General features: G+C 41.4%; 1 protein-coding gene across 1 annotated transcript; it reads right to left on the reverse strand.

Annotated features, from left to right (window-relative positions):
- Positions 1-437: 437 nt before the first annotated feature.
- RAB20 (RAB20, member RAS oncogene family) lies at positions 438-23,439 on the reverse strand. The gene is made up of 2 exons (XM_031613772.2): positions 23,151-23,439; positions 438-1,542 (listed from the first exon to the last, which is right to left on the reverse strand). The coding sequence occupies exons 1-2, from the start codon at positions 23,320-23,322 to the stop codon at positions 1,022-1,024; spliced, it is 693 nt and encodes a 230-aa protein (XP_031469632.2). The 5' UTR covers positions 23,323-23,439; the 3' UTR covers positions 438-1,021.
- Between the last annotated feature and the right edge of the window lie 1,391 nt (positions 23,440-24,830).

The following is a 24,830-nucleotide window of genomic DNA, read 5'->3' on the forward strand; positions in this document are numbered from 1 at the left end:
AAAAATGTTTATATACTCAGTAATAATATAGTTCCTCATTCACCTGGGAACGGTCTCCCTGTGTACCAAACAACCATGACCTGGAGAGACGACAACGCATATAAACAGCTAACTTTCTAGTTTTGAGAAACCATGCCAGAAGCATCTTTAGGAAGATGAAGGAGACCCTGCAGAAGAACCTGCAGAACTGGAAATATGCGTAGTATTCAGTGTCTGTGTGGGACACTGGTTGGGAAGCTCTAGGAGCAGTATGAAGCGTGAGCCCCTCCTCTTTACTGCAGGCAGAAGAGATGCCATGCACCTCATCAGCACTCCTTAGTGTGCTTTCTGTTGTACAAAGGGAGTTTCTTTTCCTATTCCTCCTGCTTTAGCCACAAAAAAGAGCTACAGGAGACAAAAAAGCCCACATTAGAATTCACAGTAACAAAGCCTCCATATTAACAGTACATATTCACAGTGATTTTAATAGCACACTTCAGAATCTTACAATGCCGGACCTGACAGTAATTTCTTTATTAGCTACATACATAAATTATACCTGGATTTTCTTTTTTTTTTTTTTAAGAATAAAAAAGGTACCATGCATTTTATCTTCCAAAGTCAGAATCACAAGGGAAAAGATGATAACCATTTGAAAGCTGCATAGATTATACAAATAGATCGTTTACACGTAACATGAAGTGGCGAGTCATTAAAAATAAGACTTCTTCTAAACTGTTCAAATGATTGTCACTATCAAATGTACCAACACAAGTTGCCTTCAGAGCCCTTGGAAACCGGCACATCCTCCATCATTTCACTCCCATTCTCATACACAGAGTTTCTCAGAAACATTTAATGCTCAGGAGACTCCATGGTGTTTTTTCTGTTTTGTTTAGGGGTTGGTTTTGGTTGGTTTTTTTCTTCCATGTAAGCCATTACAGTCTATTTATTCTTTGCTTTTTCCTTTCTGGTGTGCTGCAAACACTCCTCTGTTTGCCACAGTGGGCAGTCCCTTCCCCTTTTTTTTGCCACATAACTTTCAGGCACAACACCCAGATTTTGTCCTTTTGGCCGGTTTGTAGTCAGTAATGTCTACAGTCTGCGACGGCCCCTCCGCTTTCTGCCGTACGATTATTGGTACGACCATGTCAAACACAGTTTCAAAGAGGTAGTCCACCTTATACCCTGTTTTCGCACTGGTCTCGAAGCACATTTTCTCAGCTGCTGGAACATCCTTCTCATCCAGCATTTTGTATTTCAATATCTTCTTATAGAGCGCAATCGCATCCTCCAGGCGGACTTGCTTCCGCACCTTTGAGCTGGAGCCAGCAACAGCCTTCTCAGGTCTGTTTTCATCAGGTGGCGAAGCACAGTCATCACTGAGGTCCACTTTATTCCCAACGATAGCAAAGATGCAGTCAGCACTGGCGCTGTCTGTCAGTGCCAGGAACCTGTCCTCCAGCTCCGCCAGGCTCTGCAGGCTGTTCACGTCATATGTCAGGATGACGGCGGCCGCTCCTCTGCAGTACATCGATCCCAAGCCATGAAACTGTTCCCGGCCTGGAAAAGATTTAAATGTTAGTGTGCAGAAAGTTGCGTTACCAACAGAATTAAAAAGTTTCAGAAAATTCAAGTCAATTCCACACAATGGTAAGTTTTCTTTTTTCCCCTTCTTTCCTTTCCGTAAGAGTGCAACAGTGCCACAGAGCAGCTCAGCAAAACACACGCTGATTCAGAGCAGAGAATCTGTAAAGATGAGCAACAATGTAAGAGTGGAAAAACAAACACAGCTGCAAGAAGAAAAAAAATTGAATATTAGTTTATGCCCAATGAATGACCACTCTGCTCACATCCACGTATGCCCCATTTCACCTATCTAGTCATTTAAAAACAGAAAATAAGTTCTGTTGTGTTGAATTCTGCTAGAATTCATAACTGAACTTGATATATGCTTTCTAGTTACATCCAGTTCAAAAACTTGGATCAAAGTTAGCAATTCACTTCTTCTCAGATTTTGAAAGTTGGTGGCAGCCTCAGCTGCAGCAATGATGAGACAGTAGAGTTTTAGGCTCTTGCGATGTTCTTTAACATCTTCATCAATGACCTGTATAAAGGGACAGAGCATACCTTCAGCACGATTGCGGATGTTGAAGAGGTTCCATAACGGCAAGCGTAGAATCCTACACTTGGGAGGAATACCTCCATGCAAGTTGGGAGTTGATCTGCTGGAAAGAAGCTCTGCAAAGAAGGACCTGAGTGCCCTGGTGGATGACAGGTTGGTGATGAGCCAGCAGTGTGCCCCAAGATCAAGAAGGCCAATGGCATCCTGGGGTGCATTAAAAAGAGCGTGGCCAGCAGGTCAAGGGAAGCAACCCTTCTCTCTGCTCTGCCCTAGTGAAGCCACATCTGGTGTACTGTGTCCAATTCTGGGCTCCCTACTTCAAGAAAGATGGGGAACTTCTCAAGAGTTCTAGTGGAGATCTACAAGGATGATTTAAGACATGGAGCATCGCCCTCATGAGGAAAGGCTGAGAGACCTGGGGCTAGTCAGCCCAGAGAAGAGAAGACAGAGGTGATCTTACCAAAACTTACAAATATCTAAAAGGCAATGGTTAAGAGGATGGGGCCAGGCTCTCTTCATTGGTGCCCAGTGACAGGCAAGTGGTGATGGGCACAAACTGGAACACGGGAAGTTCCCGTGAATCTGAATACGACAAAGAACTTATTTCCTATAAGAGTGACAGAACACTGGGGCAGGCTGCCATAGAGAGACTGTGGAGTCTCCTCTGGAAATACTCAAAACCCACCTGGACGCTTTCCTGCATGACCTGCTCTAGGGAACCTGCTTTAGCAAGTGACTGGACTAGATGTACCTCCAGAGGTTCCTCCCAACTCCTACGAGTTCTGCAATTGTGATTTTGCGAGCAGTTTAGTCCTGTGCTACCCATCCCCAGTTCTTACATACATTGGTTTTACAAGAAGAGACTCCTGATCTTTAGAATATGGCATGGTATACACCTGTCCCACTTGTACTTTTTTAGTGCATCAAACACAGCACAAATGAACACTAATTTCACTTTAAAAGTAATTCACTTTCCAATTTACTTGTCCTGTTCATTACTCAATAACCAACAATTAATAGCCAAATTTTTCTTCCTCTTCATCATTCGGTGAGTATCTTAACAGCACTTCCAGCTAAGCCTTGCTGGTCTCTCCTTCAGAGCTGTTTCTTGAAAGACAAAACTGGGAAGGAATCAGTGTTCATCAGTAGTTACAAAGGCACTAAGGGAAATGAGACACAGGACAATGTTTTCCTTTCCTACAGGGAACTGCAACTTTCCCTGTGTGTCTATAGCATATAGAATTTTGCTCCAGCACCTTCACTTTTCTTCTCAAAACTGGACGGAGAAAAAGATCAAATACATCAGATTTCAAACAGCCATCAGGGCCAACCTTCAGTCACTACCAAACAAAACTGTGACTGAACAAAGAAAAGGAGACAGCCAAGAGGGTGGCTCCAACCACACTCTTTCAAACATCAAACATCATAATCGATAGACTCTTTTCATACAATCTCTTTGCACAGGATTTATGGAAAGTGGTATCTTTCAGATTGGTGAATGACTGAAAGAGAGTATGAAATAGATGTCCATAGATTCATGCGTAGTCTCCATTCCTTTCTCGTAACATGAAAAATGAGGATCTCATCAAAAAAGCATACACGCAGTTAAAATACTTTAAAATACTTCCTTACGCGGTGAATAATAGGAAATTACTGTCAGATGACATTTCAGCGGTCAAAAGTTCAATGAACGGCCTTCAGGAAAGCATTAGGCAAAGTTTATGAAGAACTGCATCTGGGCAATTTTGTATAACTTCTGATTTTTTTTCCTCCAGCAAAAAGAAATTCTTTAACCAGGAACGTGGAAAGAAGAAAAGAGGGCAAAAAAGAAAAGAGATGCTCTTGGTTGGTAAGGGCGAGGAAGATGGGGGTGTAGGAGAGATCACTGCTCTCCCACTTTTCACTCTAATCCCACGTCCACATTTGTGCTTTCAGTCACACTACAGCTGTCTTTAGAAGCCTGCCATTTTTCAGCAGAAGCTTGTGCCATGACCTACTTTGTTTTCCCCCAAATCCCGATTATACTGTGGTCTGGAAGCCACAGTGGAACATATATTCTCCCTATTCTCCCACTTGAATTGCCTAAGCTATAAAATCCAGCCCCCAGAATCATTTGCTGCAGCAACTGAACAGTAGAACAATACTACTGCTTGTTTTATAGAATTTGTATGCTAATCTAATCTTGCACAGCATAATATAAATTATGACACAATTACATTTTAACTACAAACTGAGTGTTTCTACAACTAACATATTGTTGAAAAGGGGAAAAAAAGCAAAAGGAAGAATTTGCTTTGCATAAGGGATTAATTATATCAGAGGAATTACGGGCAGTCTTTCTCGCTCACCCACACAACACAATCTACATAAACATGCAGAAAAATGCATAACTCACTTCTGCTGCAGTCTCCTTGTACACATCACTTGTAGCACTCAGGCTGGAATGCCCCTATAGGGGGAATGGCCCCAGAACTGCCCAGAGCATTTAAATTACTGCCTTGGCTATTCCTCAAGGTGCCAGTCAATATAATAAAAGCCAAAAGAGTATCAGACATTAAAATGAAATATCTTAATGCAGTCACAGAATTGTCAGGGTTGAAAGGGACCTCTGGGGATCAAGAAGTCCAAACTCCCTACTAAAGCAGTCAGCCACCCCTTCCCTAGGGTCACTTATTTCTTGGTCTGGAACCAATGGGTCCACCTCCAACAACGTGTCTTTTTACACAGTCACCTCACCTAAACACTATACACCAACTCCAAGAATTAAGCAATTTCACTACTGCAGAAAAAGAAAAACAAAAGAAAAGAGGCAGAACTATATCAAATAATTTACAATCAGAGGAATTGCAAGTACAACCAAATCAACCGCAAAGGAATACTAGGGAAAATCTTAAAGCCAAGCAACTAAAATTAATTTCCATTTTTCATTTTCACATTTTTGCCTTATTTATATCAGTTTAACAACCCCGATGGGCATATAATTATCTGCAGCACCATTTATATTTCAGGTGCTCTTCTAGCAATTATTTGTGGTAGAGGCATCACACACCCAGGAGCAGTGCAGCCGAGAAGCTCAAAATCCAAACTCAGTAACACAAAGTTCATAAGGATTCTGTGGGAGAAAGAAGGGGAAAAGCAGATCTTGAAAGAGGTGAGGCTGAAAAATGAGCAAGGCTCAATTTAAAGACTGCTTGAGCAAAGGTGGATGCCCAGGCTTGGTCAGCCAGCCTCCTGCAGCACCCTGCCTGCCATGCCTTGGGTGAGAGCCCACGCAGTCTCTGAAGTGCTGCTGATGTTTGGGAGGGCAGAAGATATCCTCCAGACAGATCTGAACCCGTTTCTCACCTACTACCTCTTCAAAGGTTTAAACTGCACCTTCTAAAGCAATGCAGCTTCCCACATGTAGTTCCAAGAAATCCTGCACTGGAAGAACGAGTTTTAAATCTCTCAGTATTTAGCACAGAGAAGAATGCAAAGCAGCCTTTCCCTCTTGAGGGAATAAAACACCACAAATACTAAAGAGCTAAAAAAAGGTCTTCCAGAAAGCACTGAAAAAGTGAAATTGTTATTCTGATGTCCAAGTCTGAAAGGAGTCGGAGTTTCTGAAGTAAACATGTAGAGTGGAATGGTAGGCAAAGGTGAGTGCTAGAAGCACATTAGTACTGTATCTAAAATTAACAAGAGTGTAAAATTGTCAAGACAGTTTTGGAGACAGTCCGTAGGACCAGATCCCTTCCAAGGCTTTTCACTGTTGTTTGAGCAGGATTACAATCCAAGCAGAAGTCAAGAGGAAATAACACAAACATAAGGTATTATCTGCTATGCTTTCCCTTTTGATTTCTTTTTTCAAGGAGGGTGTGAATCCAAGCATGCACAAAGTGAGACAGGAATTGTGCCCTAGGGAGATAGCCAAGACAGGAAAAAAAGAAGAAAAAAGAAAGTATGATACCCACAAGACACTGAAAGAACAGCACCAGAAAGAAGTGAGGATTCAGCTGCAGTGAGCAAAAGGTTCAAAGGGTGACCCTGATGCCATTGAGTTGCTTCAGCAAGACCATCCATGTGGTCACAAGTCTAGACAAAGAAGATCCTTCTCAAGAAACACATTTCCTTCTGTTTGCAGACAGAGCAATGAAGTTAGGACCCTTTACATGACATTAGGGGAAACCGAGATCTGTTTGTGCATGTACATCAAGTTACGTGCAGAATACCAGAAAACAAGCAATAATGTCCTTGAAGGTTTCAGGAGAATTCCCCTACCCACAAGTGACCTGGACTGTGGAGTTCTCTGACCGATGAAGTCAGAGTTCTTCACTTCTTGTTCAATACTGAAATTTATTCCTTTTAGGCAGCTTTATCACGTCTCCCTTAAAGTCAGGATCCTTATTAAGATGAACTGGATTGTGCTTGTGGTTACCTGGGGATAAAAGTAAAGCTTTCCATCACAAAGGATTAACATGGAGAACATGAATAGGACTTAGTGGAAACAAGTCTGAAAACACCAGATAGCTCAATTTTTACATACCCAGAAGCTGTCTGAATACATGACTTCCCAATTCATTTGAAATGCCAACATTTGGGTTTGCTCCCAGACAAAATTCCCTACACAATAAAAGTCTTTGGGGAAGAAAAAAAAAAAGCAGAACAAAAACATGATGCCACTGAACGTTGAGTAACCAGAACATCATTTAAGCTCCGCCTTTACCTAGCAGAATACACTGACAGTGTTATATCATAGAAGATAATTGTGTATGTGGAAGCTGCAGAACACAACAGACCTCAAGCTCTACTGAAAATCAAGACGCATTTATTTTGTTAGTTCTCATTGCTCAGAAATTAATTAATGTTCAAGGTGTGAACTGCATCCTACTTCAGGAGCTACTATTTAAGTTATTAAGTGATGGATATCTTTGCCAAAGAAGAACATAATTTAAACATTGGAAAGTACAGATCTTAATACCCAAAGGGTTTCACTTTCATCTTATAAAGTAAAAAGAGTTATGCAGGGAAGAAGAAAATAACAGCTGCGTTGGTTACGTGAACAAAGAACAAAGGAAAATAATTCAGTACATTTCTGAAGAAAACCCACCAAAACCAAAAAACCAAGGAAGAAATCTCAACGTAGTATATGACTGGGAAAAGCCTACTGCATCTCCAAATGTAACTTATTCTAAATGCTAAAGTCAAGTATCTGTCTCATATTAAAGAAAGATTTAAAAGGGCAAAAATAGTCACCTTCATCCCATAAATCTCCACATGGGCTGGACTCAATGATCCTTATTGGTCCCTTCCAACTTGGGATATTCTATGATTCTGTGCTCTATGTTTTTGACTTAAAGAACAAAAATGTCAAATTCTGATGGCGTCTGAGGTTCCAAATATCCTGTGAACATCCCCACTCTATAAACACAAATCATTTTAGGCCTGTAAAACTATCTTTCTGCACAACAGCCATTGACCGTGAGCAAGAAAGCCACATAAGCAGAAGCAACCACTCGCTCCTTGCATTGGCAAGATGAGAAATTAGGAATCAAGATATCTGGGTGATCTCAGTGTCAAAATCTTGAGGGAAGACAAAAACTGCCCTGGCTCTACTCAGATGATGAAATGGTGTGTTAATTGTGGTGCATATACAACAATCTTTTAGTGTGTGAATTCTAAAAGGCACCTTTCTACTTTGCAACTACCAAAAAAAAAAAAAAAAAAAAACCTTTTTGCATGAGAGTAACTGCCCAGGCACTGTTTTTGTTGTCTGGTCTTTACTAAGTTCTTTACACACTTTAATGACTTAGAACATGAGGTCCAGCATCAGAAACCACGCAGTCAGCACATGGGGGTTTATAGCCACAGTCATCCTGAGGCATTCAGAGATGGCAAGTTAGGAATGTTCAAGGTGTGACTGGGTCTAAGCAACAGCTCAGAGGTGGGCTCCCTCCCTGTGATCTGTGGCTTATTAGTTGATCTGCTGCAAGAGAGAAGGCTGGACAGTCCTGAGTGCACAGCACCTTGCCCTCGCATCTAGAATCAGCATGGCAGCCTGGAGATGCTGCCAAGGAAAGGCTCCTGGTTGCAGTGGGAAGGGATTGTGCAGCCACTTTGGAGCTTACAGTGTAGTGTTTCTTAACTCAGCATCACAGACACACCAAAAATAATTGTTACTGGCTGACTATATTCAAAAGAACTGTTAGGAAAATGAATGGTAAGTTTTGGTTCGCTATTTGCCTGTTGTTTGCAGGTTACATAAAAAGAAAATTGCAACAATTTCTCTGTGCTTCAGAGATGACCATGCTCGACTGAAATACTGATGAACTCACTCATGAATTCTTACATTATAAAAAGTATATGAAAATGATAGGTGTACAACTGCATTCTGTTTTTCTCTTATTTACTTACAGATTACATTTTCATTATTCTGCAGAGAGGTTAGGATCAGTTGAGACGCAGTCACTGCTTGCATCAAGGAGACAGAATAATTGAATAAGTGTTATTTATTGCTACAGTAATGGTAACCAAATGATTTCAAGGGATGGAACACCTCTTCTATGAGGACAAGCTAAGAGAGCTGAGGCCATTCAGTACATCCTCTAACTAAAGAATATTAATTCATGTAATGAAAAAGAGCTATAACCTGATTTCTTTGCCTACTTCTTCCTCCTCTTTAAATATAATAGCTAAACTAAAAATAACTGGTACACCATAAATAAGCTCTGCTGCATGTGTTTCAGAAGAGGCGGTCAAATACGAAACAGGTAAAAGATTTTGCCCTAAAATTGTAGCCATGTCACCTATCTTCTAAAATAGGGACTTAAGAGGATTAATAATTTTCTAATTTTAGCACTTCTTATATTCCTTTAGAAATTCAAGTTTATTCCCAGTCTTTTAAACAGGAAAGTCACCTTACAAGCAAGCTAAAACAAACAATAGCAGCAACTGTAATTAATTTGTTTCTGTTCTTACAGTTTCCATCGGGAAAACCTGCTCATAACTGTATTTTGGCTTTGTTTCCTTTTTTACTACATGCACAAAGAGTGATAATAGCACAGCCCCTCCCATGACAGCCCTCACTAGCTGGGGAACTGTCACCATCCTTCTCCATCTTTCTGAGAACAGCACTTCCTCCTCATGACTGGAATGTCCCAACTGGTCAAGCAGTATCAACCGACTGCTTAATGGCTACTAAAGCATCAATTTGATTAGCATTTCAGAAGTGGTATTGTAGCACAATTCACATAGAACAATTCTGCCAAAGAAGTTCACTTAAATGGGCCTTTTATTGTTAGGGCAAATAGCACAGTGGAAAGTTACTCAAGAACCACATCTGCATAGTGCACTCTGAGTCACATGCCAAGGGCCCTAAGGAGCCAGTTAATGATCTACAAGATCATCTGAGTTTTGGCTGAAGATGACGTCTTGTTGCGACAAAAGGGCACACACAAAAATCCATTTAAAGAAAATTTCAAAAAAGAAAAGAAATGGTAATTTTTTGCTAGAGGGTTAGTTTTATTTAGCAGCCTCTGAGGTTATTTTTCTGGATACTCACGAGTAGAAGCTCCAAAATGAATGTCTAGTCAAAATAATTTTTCTGTTACGCTAAAGAAATGACTCAAAAGACGTGAGCTTAACTCACAGCACACCTTCGAAGAATCCACAACTAAAAAGAATGGGTAAAAGTTTGCTTTGGGTTGCTGGTAAGTTTTTCGGGTTTTTCTGTTTTGGTTTGCTTGTTTTTTGTTGTTTCTTTTTTTGTTTTGTTTTGTTTTTTTGACAGTTAACGGTGTGACAGTTCAGAAGAAATGTGATTTTAAGTAAAAGCTTTTTAATCTAAAGGCAGCTAAACTAAAAGCGGGTGCCTAGCTGCTGACATCTGTGCAGCTCAATCCATTATTATGTCCCTCAGAGCACAACAAGTCACAGAAGTATTAAAAAAAAAGCTGATTAAATCCTCTCACCCACACCTCAGGTATAATAAACATCACTCAGTCACCTTTTCAATTCTTGTACTAGTCATATTACTCAGTTTCAGCCTACTGTTCTAACTCAGCCTTGACAATTTTCACTCTGTAACTGGCAATGAAAACTTCCATTCACTGGTTCCCAAAGACAGACCTGTTGCATATGTTTATAGGAGGGAGGAGATGGAGCTAACAAAGAAGAGAGGAAAGAAAAGGATTCACAGAGTAAAGTCAGAGATAAGCAAATGTAATCCTCATTTGAGTCTCCTGCATAACAATGACGATAGATTTCACTTAGCCCTCACTTGTGGTGGAGTAAGTATTTGTATTTCATAAACCAGCCAGAGAAGTTAATATCCCACAAGTTAATCTGCTTTATTTCAGCTTTAAGACTGAATTTTTATAAGTTCAGGAAATACCCTCTTCAAAAAAAAAAAAAAAAAAAAAAAAAAAAGTACCTTCCTGTATTACTCTACAACCAAGACCACAGAAGAGCATCACTAAGACTACGTAGTCACTTGAATCCTTCACAGCTTTCATTGCCCTCTACACTTCATAAACTTTTCAGAACAGTTCTTGGGCTCCAGGACACCACAAAATATCAAGGGTTCAGTTTGCCATCTGTTACCTGGTCAGTGGACCTTGTAACAAACACGTCCTGTTGTCTGAACAAAATCTAGCTTGGCAATCAGTCCACCTTCACGTGCAGCCATATGCATTTGTTTAGACTGCCTATTTTTGTACAAAGGCTTACAAGTTGAGTGTCTTTGGACTAAGTGCATGCTTGTAATATTGAATCAGGAATGCCTTCACCAGCCAAAGGAACTGCACAGCTCCTATAAAAAGAAGGATAACACTATCAGAGAAGATCTCTATTCACTAAAAGATTTAGATCAGGAATTAACTTAAACTTTTCTGAGGCACAATGGAATCTATTCTGTTGCATACACACAAAATTCTTTTTCTTGCTGATGAGAGTAAATGAAAACTTAGCTTTCTATTAATATAGCTAAGTCCAAGCTTCTGATCTCACAAGAATTTTAATTTCAAAAGCAAAGTCCCCACAGACAGATCAATTTTCTGTATGCTTTCTATCCAAAGATTTACATTTAAATCATATGTTATTATAGCACAAAACATTACATAGAAGAATGTTCTTAACCATGGTATCTGGCATGCTTTTTGCCAAAAATAACTTTGGGTAGCCCTGCAAAAAAAGCCCTATTTGCAGTGAAAGATCCCACTGACACCGCTGCAAGTAACTTTTTCATTTAGCTAGACAAGACTTACTTTTCCTCATGCCATACATTTATTTAATTCTTTTGACTTGTATTTAGTTTTAAAATGAAAGAAAGAACCCAGAAGTTTTGAGCAGCTCACATTTTCAGCTGTCTGGGAGTGCAGTGCCTTGTAAATGAAAAATAGAATTGGCTTTGCCCTGTTGGCCCAGCATACGTATCATGACTGTATCTGCAACACAGACAAGAGAAAAAAAAAAAGAGTCTCTGGTATTTCTTTATTTCCCTACAAAATTGGGATGTTTCAGCTTAACATGGAAATCTGGCAAAAGAAATGAGGCAATGCCAGATTTTTTGCAACGTTATCATTGCAGTTAAAAGGGAATACCAGCTCCAGCTAAAATCTAACATCAGCACTACCCTGCTGAAACTGTGGTACAGCACTTGAGAATGAAAACTATGAAGCTTCTTGCAGCTAAACTAAAGCATGAGGAGGAGAGCAAGGTTGAAGTTAGAAATCTGACTTCAAATAAGTGAACTGTAAGCATCAATGTAACGTCCTTTACGTTTAAAAGACAATTTATAATTGCTACTTAGAAAAAAAGAAAAAAGAACTGGTCATTTGACAGATGATCTTCTTAAGGAAAGGCTTGATTAAAAGCAAACCATCAGGAGGAAAAAGAAAAAAAAAAAACCAAAACAAAAAAACAACACACTTAAGATTTACTTTGGAAAAGCTCTGTGGGAAGCAATAGCATAGACTCCTTAGCTGCTTCATGGTCAGCTATTGCTCAGTGAAGGAAACAAGGCCAATGAGGGGGGTGTGGAACCCCCCCGGCCATGCAAGACTCAGCCCTGGGTTGTGCAAGAAGCTCTTTCCCCTTAATACCCTCTGAAGCACCACTCTGTCACCTCAAAGAAACGTCACTCCTGCAGAAAAGCAATTCATTTGCCACAGGACTAATTCCAAAAGCAGCTTGTTTTCCTTTCCAGTACCCAAAAACTGATCCTTTTTCCTTACAAATCCTTCCCGCAGAGGAACAGTCACTGCAAATAATCCCACCTCTATGTGCGAAGTTTGGTAACAACTCCTTATCTGCAGACAGAAGATCTTCAGAACCCACAGTCCCTCTCAGTGTTTGCTCTCCAGAAGGAGAGCTGGTCCTTAGCTCAGGCAGGAATGCATGGCTGGGTTTGTTTTAGCACAGCTCAGGGCCCCGGAGGTCACTCCACACACGTTGGGTATTTTGTATTGCTCAACAAGGAGCTGGCAAGTCAACTTGGCTTCCAATTCACTCGAGCAAACATTGATACAGGTGTGATATTTAAAACAAAAATCAGAGATGGGTGGGGTTAATTGAGATCACCCTCCCTAAATTACATCAAAAAGCCCTCTGACCCCCAATTAAGTTCTCCTGGAAGACAGTTAGCAAGCATGCCTATTCCCTCACAGATGAGAAATTTATTTCATTTTTATTCCTGTTTTAAGTTTACTTAGGTATCAGCCTCCTCATTAGATATTTTGCTTTTGCCTTAGTTCTTTTTACAACCTGCTTTTTAATCTTCTAAATTCCCCTCAAAATTCTTTCATTGCTCTTTTTGGGGTTTTTTTGGAGAGCAATTACATACACACCGAGTCACTACTACAATGTGATACATCATACCATTCTTTGAGTGAGGAAATACTATAAACTTAATGAACACATCTTAATTAAGGACAGCACAGCTTTGTTTGGGACAGACACTGGCACCCTACAGCATTTGGAAAGGGATGGTTTTGCCCTGAATACATTGGCCATGGTTCCTTTTGGAGATGAAATTACTTACTAAATCTTACCTGGACAGCACCTATATGAGGTACCAATACCTCAAGCATTACTTCCATAAATTACTTCCATAAACCTTTTATCCTACCTATACATTTCCAAATTCATTGGGATTAGGTAACAAAGGAAGAAGAGGGCTAAAATATTTCCAAATGAACAAGCTTTTAGAATCAAAAATTAGTGCAAGTCAGCAGCTGAATTCCAGTAGTTACCACTGTTCGCCACTGGGGAAAAAAAATATATCTATCTATCTATATATAAAACTAAAATTCTGAAGAAAAAAAAAATCGAGACCAGGATCCATTTAAAAAAAAAAATCTCATTTGGGGGCTGACATTTCTTTTTGTCAGAGGTGACCCTCTGCACCACATGTTATAACACTGAGAAATAATTCCTGTATGCATAATGATTAAGACAATTATCTGAGCCACGTGAGGAAGCCATGCTTATCAGATCACCAGCAGGCACCCAAAGATGGTCTGCCCCGGCACATATTTGATATTACCTCTTATTTTAGGTAAAATTAAACCCTGCTGTAGTAGATAGCTGTATATTAGCTCCTGGTTTCTAACACTTAAATTGATTTTATTTACTGTTTCAGGGGTTGGCAACCCTGCCATGGAGGGAGGATGGAACTAGATGATCTTTGAGGTCTTTTCCAACCCAAGCTATTCTATGATTCTATGATTTTTAAGCCAGCCTTTGCTAGCAATTTGAAAGACACTAAAGCCTTGCTAGATGGGTAGAAGTAGAATGAAAGATACACATTCTGGAATGCAAATAAAAATCACCTTTTTTTTTTTTAATAATAAATTCATATTAGTAACAAGGGACATAAACCTAGTCTCACTCAATAGTCATGTTTTTAATTACTTGTTCCAATATCAATTCATTTATAGGCAGTTTCTCAACAAAGACCATACACAACTCACTCATGCAGAATGTATCCTCAAGAAAACTATAACTGCTCCTACCCATCACAATCACAACCAGCTTAAGTTCAGCTGCAGTCTTCCTCACCGGCTGTCTCTGGGTAGCTGCTGCTTGTCAGAAGCAGAAGTCCCATTTACCCAAAAGTCAGTCCTCAGCAAGCACCAAAAACAGGACTGTACCAGAGAGCTGCCTCCTGGCTCTTACGGGAGAGGCTCACCACATTCAGATAACCTTTATCACAGGACACGGGGCTTCTGCTCTCAGAACACATGCTGGCAAAGATGAAGATGTGGCTTTGCATTTCCAGCCCTTCTTCCTGCCAGTTCCACTTCAGGCTTCTCTGCCTGCATTCTTAAGAGCATATTTAGCACTCACGGTGTGGAGACATCAGTTAAAGAAAAAAAAATGTGTAAAACAGGCATAGTAAAAATTGATTTTGCCTTATTAATGTTACCCAGCCTGGCACAATGGGAATAATACTAACACTAAACTTTTTTTTCACTTTAAAGAAGATGAGGCAGCATCTCTAGGTCAGAAAAGGCAACATCTGGTCCACTGCCAGTGGACCTCCAGTGTTTAACAGAAACCAAGAAGTTGAGCAGGGTGATATGGGAAGGGCATTCATTGCTAAAAGAGGAAAGGAGATAAGGGGAACAATAGGAGCATGATACATATAGCTATCTGCTGTGGGAGGGAAAGCTGACGGCCTACAGAAAATCTGATAGAGTGTTCCTCCTCATAAAAATAAGAAGTAATTATATGGGCAGAAGCCAGAGAGGAGTGAGTAGTCCAAGGTGTTTTCAGTATCACTATAGATTTTTTTTTTTTAGTAAGCAACAGCCTGTAACAGCTTCTCAGAGATGATGGGAAAAAAAAAAAAGAAAAAAGCCTCATTTTACCAGTTATTTTTTAAAATGTGTCCCACTTGCAGTGACCCAAGAGATTTGATGATCCCTTTTACAAAGCTTAGCAGGTGATGACTCAACTGTGTAAAGCTCTCTTTGCTTGTTTTGTGGTGGTTTGGTTTTTTTTTACTCTATAAACCACTGTAGATTCTGTCACGTCTCTGTTGTGTTTTTTGTTAAAGAACCAAAACGTTTGCTTTCTTTGAGAGCAAAAGGCAGCAGAAGAAATGGAAACAAATAACAAACTAAAAACCCTAAAATATAACCAAAATTATATTCTTCTTCCTTTCTAACTTCAGCAGTTAATGGGAGAGCAACAACAGATTTGTACACGCAGATGACAGACATCACTTTGAAGAACAGAAAGTGAACTTTGAGAACTTCCACAGCATGAAGTGTCGCAAGGTGCAGCCAGACAGGGAAGTCGGGCAGCCCAAACCCCTGGGGACACGGGAGGAGAGCTCCACGAAGGTCAATTCAACAAGGGCACAACAGCAGGTGTGCACGTTTTTAACATTGCTGTCGTTTAGTGGACTGAGAACGTGACCTTAAGCAGGTATCCAGAGTTGGTTGATTCCATGTAATGGAATTCATACAAGTTTTAGACATTTCTTTGCTTTTAAAGGCTGTTTCAATGCACATAACATTTTCTTCATGAGGTGTACTACACTTCATTTACCTTGCCTCTCCTAACAAGCTTTTTCTTTGAGATGTCTACTTAACATTTTTACAGGAACAACATTTCCCTGAAAGCCTAAGTCATCCTTTGTTTTACAAATATAATTAAGAGAAGAATAAAATCTCAAATATTTAAACATCTAGAGATGAATAATTTATATGACTGAAAGTTCTTAAGCAGTCATCAGCTGCAAATGGTAAAACAAATATGTCCTTGCTATTTCAGCAGTACTGAAAACCATTACTTTTAAAACAAAGTACACAAGAGCAGCTGGATGGCTGGAAAACACCTTTCCTCTGTGTTTTTGTACTTAAGTACAAAAAACGTGGTTAGGAATATTAAATCATATAATGAATTACAGAAAGAAATGCCATTAGATCAGCTGAGGACAGGAGAGGCTGAGAGAACAGGGAGAAGTATTTATACCAGATACTTAATTGTTACTGAACAAAATTATTCCAGTCTGAAACTCATTAACCTGCAGACCAGAAAAAAAGAAAAATGATATTCTCTGTAGTTGAGGATATGGATGAGTTTTTTTCATGATAGAAAAAAAGAAGAATTTGAAAGAGTTGAAATGGTGGGGAGAAGTGGGATCTCACTGCTATCAAACAGAAAGAACCTGAAAGCATAGAAGCCTTAATTCACAGGAAGACAGTTTCTGACTGTAGTCTGCCCAAGAATTGAAAGTTATGAACAATTCTTCCAGAATCCTGCCCATGAAATTTCCACCATGTTACAGACTAGTTTGAGATGTATTTTTGCTCTAATGAACTTAGAATCATAGAATCACCAAGATTGGAAAAGACCAACAGGATCACCCAGACCAAACCAGTCAAATTTGCAGAAAAGGAAAAAGCTCAAATAGACATTTTTGTCTTTTTGCATTACATATATAAAACAGTAATACACTGGAGCTCAGACAGGTCTCTACGCTGTCAGTAGAGTCCTTCCATAACTAGCTCCTGGATGGCCCATGCAAAGCCCACTTCAACTCCACTCTGTTTCCTAAGAGATGGGACAGATACAGCTGAATATTCATTCACATCTAATGATCTATTTCCCCTCAAAAACAATATTAAGAAGTTCTTTTCTGGATTCATTTTTTCCCATACCAAAATAGCTTAGTAACATTAGAAAAATCTTGTATATGCTTATTGAGTTGGCTGTCCTAAAAGATATTGTCCTCAATCTCCTGTGCTGAAGCCTGGCAATTTATTTGCATTGACAATTTGGTCAAATTTAGAGTGACCCTTCTAACCCTTTGACCACCTCTGCTCTCAGCAGTACCACTCAGGTAAACTAAGTTTAATCACCAATTTCAAGTCTCATTTTCTAGAACCTTACATCTGCAAGTGAAGTTACACAGTGTAACATGAGCAAAGCAGAGAAAGTAATTTATCACAAGTTTGACACCTAATGATCTAATCTCTGGATGTTCTACACAATGTTCCCTGGAAATGTCTAATCAGTCAGACTTGGGAGACAAAAATGACTTTGTATTCCATAATTTCTAACAGCTCCAGAAGTATCCACCACAAACTCAGTAACTTTCCTTACAGAGATGCAAACAAAGGTTACTTGTTTAGATGTTTTGCAACACTACAGCATGACCCAGACAAGGAATGACCAAGTTCACCTTCAGTTCAGCAGTGAAACAGTGCCATAGGGAAAATGGAAGCTCACATGGCTACAGGCTTCAACGCAAGACCATACCAAACAACTGTTGTGCACCAGACAACTAAACTATTGTATATGATATAGTAACTGTCAGTAGAAGTAAAAATACACAAATTAGTTCAACTACCAGGAGCAGCTCAGCCAAAGCAGTGTGAAACTGACTGTGAGCCTCCCCAGCTTTGAGATTTCTGCACCTAAGCATAGGTGAATCAAGACAACCACTCAACATACACAAACACTCAAATTGGAAAACTACAAAACTAACAGCTAGTTGCCTGTCCTGTACCATGCTCAAAGTAATTGGAAAGCTATGAACTAACAACAAGTTGCCTATCCACTTTGAGCACCCACTGTCTCCTTCCTCCTGAAGGAAAGAACAGAAGCCTACATAGTCAACAGACGACAAGACAATCCAGACTGCCTAAGTTCAGGCAATTAAACATATAATACTAGTTTTAAATAAATATTTGTTTTTCATTCTGGTGCCTGGTATCTCAGAAATAATCAGAACTCTTCCTGATGCATGTTCACCTGGATGTTACAACAAACTACAGCTTATCCATTTGGAGAGAGAATAATGCAAGGATAGAAAAAGCATCCCATAATGTTTCATCCCCATGTCCTTCCCTCCACTCTAAAATTGTTGAAAGAGGCAGCTCAGGTATGCAGATGACCGATATTAAGCTCAAAATTAAGAGTGTAATAGGGCATTAGTAATTTGCTTCATTGCACAGAATACCTATTTAAGCCTTTGTACATACCCAACTAGCAGACTAATTTATTGAAGCAAATAATTCAGTTTGTGGCCAACTTTTCCACTTTGTGGAAAAAAGTTTTCTCCACTTTTTTCCACCATACTTCTGATTCACCAGGAACATGCATTTCCATACATTTGCAATTTCACTTCCATTGCCTGACTAGCCATTACTCTCTTACACCACTTTCACAGATTTTGTTGGTATCGTCATGAAGCAGACAGTCATCACTTACACTAACCTTTCAGCTATCAAGTCAGTTTTGACAGAGATTTCTGGAAAATGCACTTCTTGCTTCAGTAAGCAGGGAAGGAAGGATGCAATGCCAGAGACACGAACTCTTCATTATGAAGATTCTCATACTGCTCCAACCTAGGATCTGGGGCTTTAAAACATGGACTTGTACAAACTCATACATAACAGTCAAAGCCAAGAAACAAAATTGTCACGTAAGAACAAGAACACAGACCACACACCACAGACTGGACATGAATACATAGTTGTTCTCTAACACCCAGGCCTCACTTCAGCATAAATTAGAAAACAAAGATAACATATTTTGTTACAGAAGTCGAGATGGTACCAAGGACTCCAACGCTGCAAACCTCAGCTACGGCTTGATGAACATGAGCAATGTCATGGCACAACACCACACAGCTTTAGCCAGGAACACAGCTCAGGTTACTGATACAATTTGAAGAGTCTCCTTGAACCATAAAGTCGTTTCCCACTTTGGCTAGACCAGTGGAGTCACATTGCCTGCTGTTATTAAATACCACATGCAAAGCATGGATTTAACGTGGGAGTCTGAATACAGAAGTTACCACAGAGGTTCATATACGACATTCATCTTGGCCTGTATCAAACACAATAAACAAAACGAATGGTTTACCCTCCCCAATGACTTGCCACTCAAGAGTCTGTACTAAAACACTAGAAGCAAAATTCCACCTTCAATAAAGTGAGATAGCCATATCTGAGTAAACAAAATGTGCAATTTTTTTCTCCCATTTCATGTTTTTGTTTCCTCCCCCTCCCCCCACAGTTCCTCATGACAATGCATTTCCAAATTTTTACTAAATCCCTTAGTGCAGTGTTTTACAACAACAAAACTATGCTCCTATGAATGTCCTGAAAGCTAAACCTTTATTCCTGCTTCTGAACCTGCTTCATAGGTTCTAGATACAGAGCAGTACTCCTCACTAAAAGACCTGTGATGCCTGTGATACTTTTTGAGGTGCTATCTTCTAAATCCTTCCAACAAACAACCTCCTCCAACATACCTCATTGCATATTGATCAAGATCCAATCTCAAATGCTACTCTGTCACCCTACCCCCAGCACAGAAAGGCCTTCCTCCTGCCCTGGGGCCATCTTAGGCTTTGATTAACCATCTCATCTGTCGTTTCTTCTCTCCTACTACAGCCCTCCATTTCCAAAAGTGAGAAACAGCAGAATATTGAACAGAGTGGCTACTATCAATCTTCTTCCCTGTAAAGAAAAGACGTGTTTTAATGCTACTGTTTTGTTTCATCATGACAGAGGATCACGTTTCCTTCTTACCTACAGACACTTTTCAAGTTGTTCACACCAAGTAACTTTAGCCTCTGGGGCAGCAGGAAGACCAAACTATCTGGGCTAACCCTGTACTCCTAATGAGTGAGTCATATGTCAACCTATGTTCCTCCTGAGAACTTCACCAGTCACCTGCTCCCTTGGAGAAAAACGTGCAGAAGGAAGCATACGTTTACTCAGAAAGAAAAACCAAAGTCGAGAGGCACAAAGACTGAGTGAGAGAGGAACCAGACCGCTACTGTTCAACTCTACCTCTCTGATAGCTGAATACTGACAGAAGAAATGTCAAATCAATTCTCCCATTCAGACAGCTAGATTAAGATGAGAGGAGGAAAATAAGGGAAGTTGGCTTTTTCAGTTAACCTTTATGTTTCCTCATTATCACGCTGCATGAAACTCTGCTGGTAAATTCAAAAGGCAACTTCTGTCTTAAAACACAATCATGTCAAACACAAAGTGAATTTTATGGCATACTTGTGATTAAATTACTGCTGCTTCATTCCAAGGGACCAAAACAGGAGACACTGATCACTAACAGTTAAGAAACCTTGCCTCCAGGAGCATCACTAATACGTCAGATGAACAAGCGTCAAGTTAAAGAGACTGAAAACTAACATACACAGGAGTTCTTCTTTTTGAAATACTAAGGCATCAGAGAACACACCTGAAAATCCCAAACACTCCCACAGAATTGTTATTCCTACAGTCCATGCACTTTTAAAAGTGGAGCAGGGCTGAGACCACCAGAACTTCAGGATGTGTTTGCAGTACCAGAGATAAAAGGCCACATACCAGCTCAGTGCTGCACGCCACTGATGCCCAGCAGGAAGTTTTGGGTTACTACACAACTGCTGTCAGCACTGTCTAGAAATTGTTATAGCTGTTTATAAACATATATACATGCACACACACGCACATCGTTGGACATCCTGAAGTCTCCAACCTCCAGTTCTTTCGCAGGAGGAAGTTATTCTGGCTGATGCTGTTGCTGACATTTCTTGGTTATGAAAATTATTTCTTCAGTCATGCCACTAGGAAAGTCTCAAAGCATACACTTGTGTGCCTTAGTGACAAGGTCTGCATCTAGCAGAATTTCCTCTAAAATGCACCAAAGGTTCACAGTTTCTCTGTTTTTTGGTTGGTTGGTTTTCGTATAGTTTAAGCACATAGTTTTGTTTGGTTTTGCTTTCTAAATTCCTTTGAATTAACTGATTCAAACAAAATATAATTTTAGCATCTGTTCCAAGAAAACAACAGCAGCCACACTGGGTCAGACACAAGGCCATCTAGCCAAGCCTCTGACAATGGAGAAAACAGCCAAGAGCAGATGGCTAGAAAGAACGTCAAGAACAAAGCAAACAATGCTTCTCTCAGGTATTCTTCCATGTATAGCTTATTTGCTTCCTTGAGTTGGATGCAATATCCAAATGACTTTTCTTAATCATCAGACTGGAAAACTGGAAATATCAAATTAATTGCTGCTAGAATTTACATTAAAAAAAAATAAAATCAAGTCTGACAACTTTTGCATGCCCATTTTACAAGGCTTGCGGATAAGAATATGAAAGATTTAAATTAGACTAAAAAGCTGATCTTTCCAGGATAAGGATGGGTGTGAACATAGAGCCGAGAGAAGACTCCCACCTAGAATAGCTCATTTGCTTTTCAGACTTAGCTTGGCAGAACATGCACATTTCCATGGCTTACTGAGCAGTAACAATACAGCAACGTACACTCTAAACCTTTTAGCATAGAGTTTTAACCATTTCTGGAAAAAATGAGAGATATTTCTGAATAATAGATCAAGAAGTAATGCGAGATCAACAGTGACGAGTATCACTGATACATATTTTAAATAATTCAGATCAGCACTTGAACTGCTGTAGTATTAATATCCGCATACACTTAACCCACAATCCATCACCCGCTACTGTGGATAAACTCATCTATCACTCAAGTGGTCTTTTCCAACTTCAATGATTCTACGATTCTATTTTATGAAGTCTAATACTGTTATAAAAAAGAAAAAAACATTGTATTATATTAATGTTTACTTCATTACAGCCAAATACCTAATCCATGTCAGATAAAACCTTCCAAACAGAACATAAAGTACGGATGACTTCCACGGAGGTAACAGTGCTCAAAATAACATTGATAAGAGAAAAGAAAACTAAACAAAAGGCAACCATGACATTCACATACAGAATACAACATGGAGTACAAAAATTAGACCATGCACTCAAGGAATCACAAAGGTTGGAAAAGACCTCCAAGACCATCCAGTCCAACCACCCACCTACCACCAATATTTCCCCAGTAAACCATGTTCCTTAGTACAAGGAACGTAGTACAACTATATACAAATACAGTTAACCTTGTATAACTGCATTTTGCTGGAGCACGGGGCTAATGCAGCAGTTATAGCCAAGCACTCCCTCATTTCCTAGTTTTAACGTTCTCAACTGCTGCGTTACAAGTAAGCATAAGGGACTGCTGGGGCACTGCAGGGCTAAGACAGACATCTGGCGTTGGCACTCAGTATTCAAGAAGGTAAGACAGGTGCAAACATTGAACTGTAATTCTGTCATACTGTGGTGCTAAAGCATTTCTGATCTCTGATCTTTTATTTCTGGAACTTCGACCCTTCTGCAGGAGCACAAGTCAACAGTGAGACCACCCAAGAGCCAGCACCTTTGGGAGGCAAGGGAGAGGACACCAAGCTCAACACTAATCCCCAACCAGAAAGGAGAGCAGGACCACGCATGACAGTGCTCGCAGTGCTGGATGCTTTTCAACTGGCTCTGCCTATGTGGATCCAGAAGTCCTGCTGAGGATCGGGAAACAGCAGGAGCTCTCAGCATGGGGTGCGAGGGAACCCAGACCACCACGAAGCGACCATCTCTGACCTAGCATTCCAAGGAAGGAGCCACCTGGGTGCTTCATCTGGCTGGCTAAGATGCAGCTCTGGGGCTCCTCCAGCTTCCTGCTCCAGCCTCAGCTATGTTATATAGTAATACACTGCAATTATAGGCGTGAAATAAACATAAAAATAAAGAGGCAGATCAGCACAATGGAAATCCTCTTGGTGAGACAGGACTTCGGTGGAACTACTGATAGAGTTTGCATCACAGTAACAGACTGAGAAACGCAAAAAAAGTAAAGCGAAAGTAGCCAGATCTCCTACACGTCTCCTCCTCGCCCTCCAAGAAGTCTCCACGCAACTCTTTAGCAGTTTCGCTCCCCCTCTTCCTCCTTCTCAATTCCTGGCACAGGAAAAGCCATGTTGGACTAGATTGTGACACGAAGTGACACAGCAAGAGAACTTCCCTCCTCGGCGTCCCGAGGCACAGGGAACACGGCGGGGCTGCAGAACGCACCAGGTGCCGCTGAGGAACCGTCCCGGGCGGGCGGCGGGACTCAGTTCCTGCCCTTACAGCCTCGGCAAGCCTTAGTCTCGCACGAGAGAAAGCCCAACCCGCCCACACAGCCCCCGGGCCCACCTGCCGTGTCCCAGATGGAGATGTTGTACGGCCCCCACTGCTTCAGGTAGAAAGCGCCGCCGACCGTGCTGACGGTGTCCTGGAAGCGCCGCTCCATATAGCGGTGCAGCAGCGAAGTCTTACCCACGTTCATGTCCCCCAGCAGCACCACCTTCCCGTCCGGCTTCTTCATCGCGCCGCCGGGCCCCGGAAGCGGCGGGACGAAGGCGGCCCCGCCGCGGGCAGCACCGACTCGGGGCTCCGCCGGAGCCGCCGCGATCCGGCCCCACTGCGCGGCCGCCCGCGCTGCTCCTCCCACTGCCCCCAGCCCGGCCCGGCCCGGCCCCGCTCCTCCCCCGGCCGGCGGCAGGGGGAGGGACCCGGGCGGGAGCTGCGTGGCCCCGGGCCTCGGGATCGGCCCGGCCGGGAGATCGCGTTGTCCCGCAGGCTTTCGGCCGGCCCGGGGGCACGGCTGCGGCCGCCGCATCCCCACGGAGCCAGCCAGCCCCTCCTGAACCGGCCCTCCTCCTGCCGGCAGCTCGGGAAAACTTCCTGAGAGGACGTGGTGGGGCTGGAGGAGCGGGGAGGGGAAGCAGCTGTCAGAGCGCAGAGTAGCAGAGTTACTAATCGATCGGCTGCCGATCACCTCTTGGTACCGCTCTTTCGAATGGCAGGCAGCCGTGCAGAAAGAGAAAGCAGGGAGCCCGTACCAGCAGAGGGATCCTTGCTGTAACTCCTACCTCATGCGTTGATTTACTGTCCACGTAATAAAAAAAGACCTAAAACTCTGCTATGATTATTGATTTACAGCACTGCTTCCGCTACTAAGCCATGGCGTTTGGAGCACTTAAAGCAATCATCTCCGTATTTTAGCAAGGTTCTGCTGTACTTGAGTTGCTACTGATGCAGTGCTGAAATGTAGCTCTTTGTTGTGCTGAGAACAGATATCAGTAGCTTCTTACGGCAATACAGAAAAGTTAGGGCAGAAAACAGGTGCAACAACAGGTTTTTTTAGTTAATAATAAATAGTGTGTACTATAGAAAGGGAACACGGTGTCCTTAGCAAATGTTTTCTGCAGTGTCTTGAAACAGAGACCTGTGTCCCTGCGCTTTTGAGCTTGTGTGTTTCAGGCTAACAGGAGTCTGTCACAGTGAGGACTCCTGTGAGTGTCACCAGCAGCTCCCAGCGATAACGTTACTTTTGTACGTTCACCATAGCCTAGATAAAGGAGACTACAGATTGAGGCAGCCCAATGGGCCTGGCACCACAGCACATGACTGGCTGAGCCAGGGATGCACCTTACCGTGCTGCTATCCACTTTCCATGCACTGCTTGCTTCAAGGCTCGTCTCCATTTCACAGGAATTTGCCACAAATAATAGGCTGCAACAGGGTCAGAGAGTACTGCACATTGTTTCAGATCCCTAGGAGGATTTAGGAGAAAAAGCTGGTAATGTGGGCATGTTCCCAGTACGCAGAAGTGTTCCTGAGGTCAGGTTGTAAAGTCCTTCCACCAGCCTGGGGAGAACATGTTCACAAGGCCCAGCACAGTGCCCCATAAGAATGCTCTCCAATCTCCAGTGGAGAATTTAAGTCGTATGTTGTTCAAGTCAAATAGCTCATGATACACTGTAATGCAATATAGATAATAACAGAGCTTGGGTGACAATATTTGGGGAAAAAATAAGAGCCTGTAATTTG

This window comes from Phasianus colchicus, chromosome 1, assembly GCF_987193195.1.
Source record: "Phasianus colchicus chromosome 1, bPhaCol1.hap1.1, whole genome shotgun sequence".
Lineage (NCBI taxonomy): Eukaryota > Metazoa > Chordata > Aves > Galliformes > Phasianidae > Phasianus > Phasianus colchicus.

Coding starts and splice junctions, on each gene's coding strand:
- RAB20 (XM_031613772.2), bottom strand. CDS start 23,322: ATGAAGAAGCCGGACGGGAAGGTGGTGCTGCTGGGGGACATGAACGTG. Junction 1,543..23,150: donor CTCCATCTGGGACACGGCAG/GTGGGCCCGGGG, acceptor AATCTTTTCCAG/GCCGGGAACAGTTTCATGGC.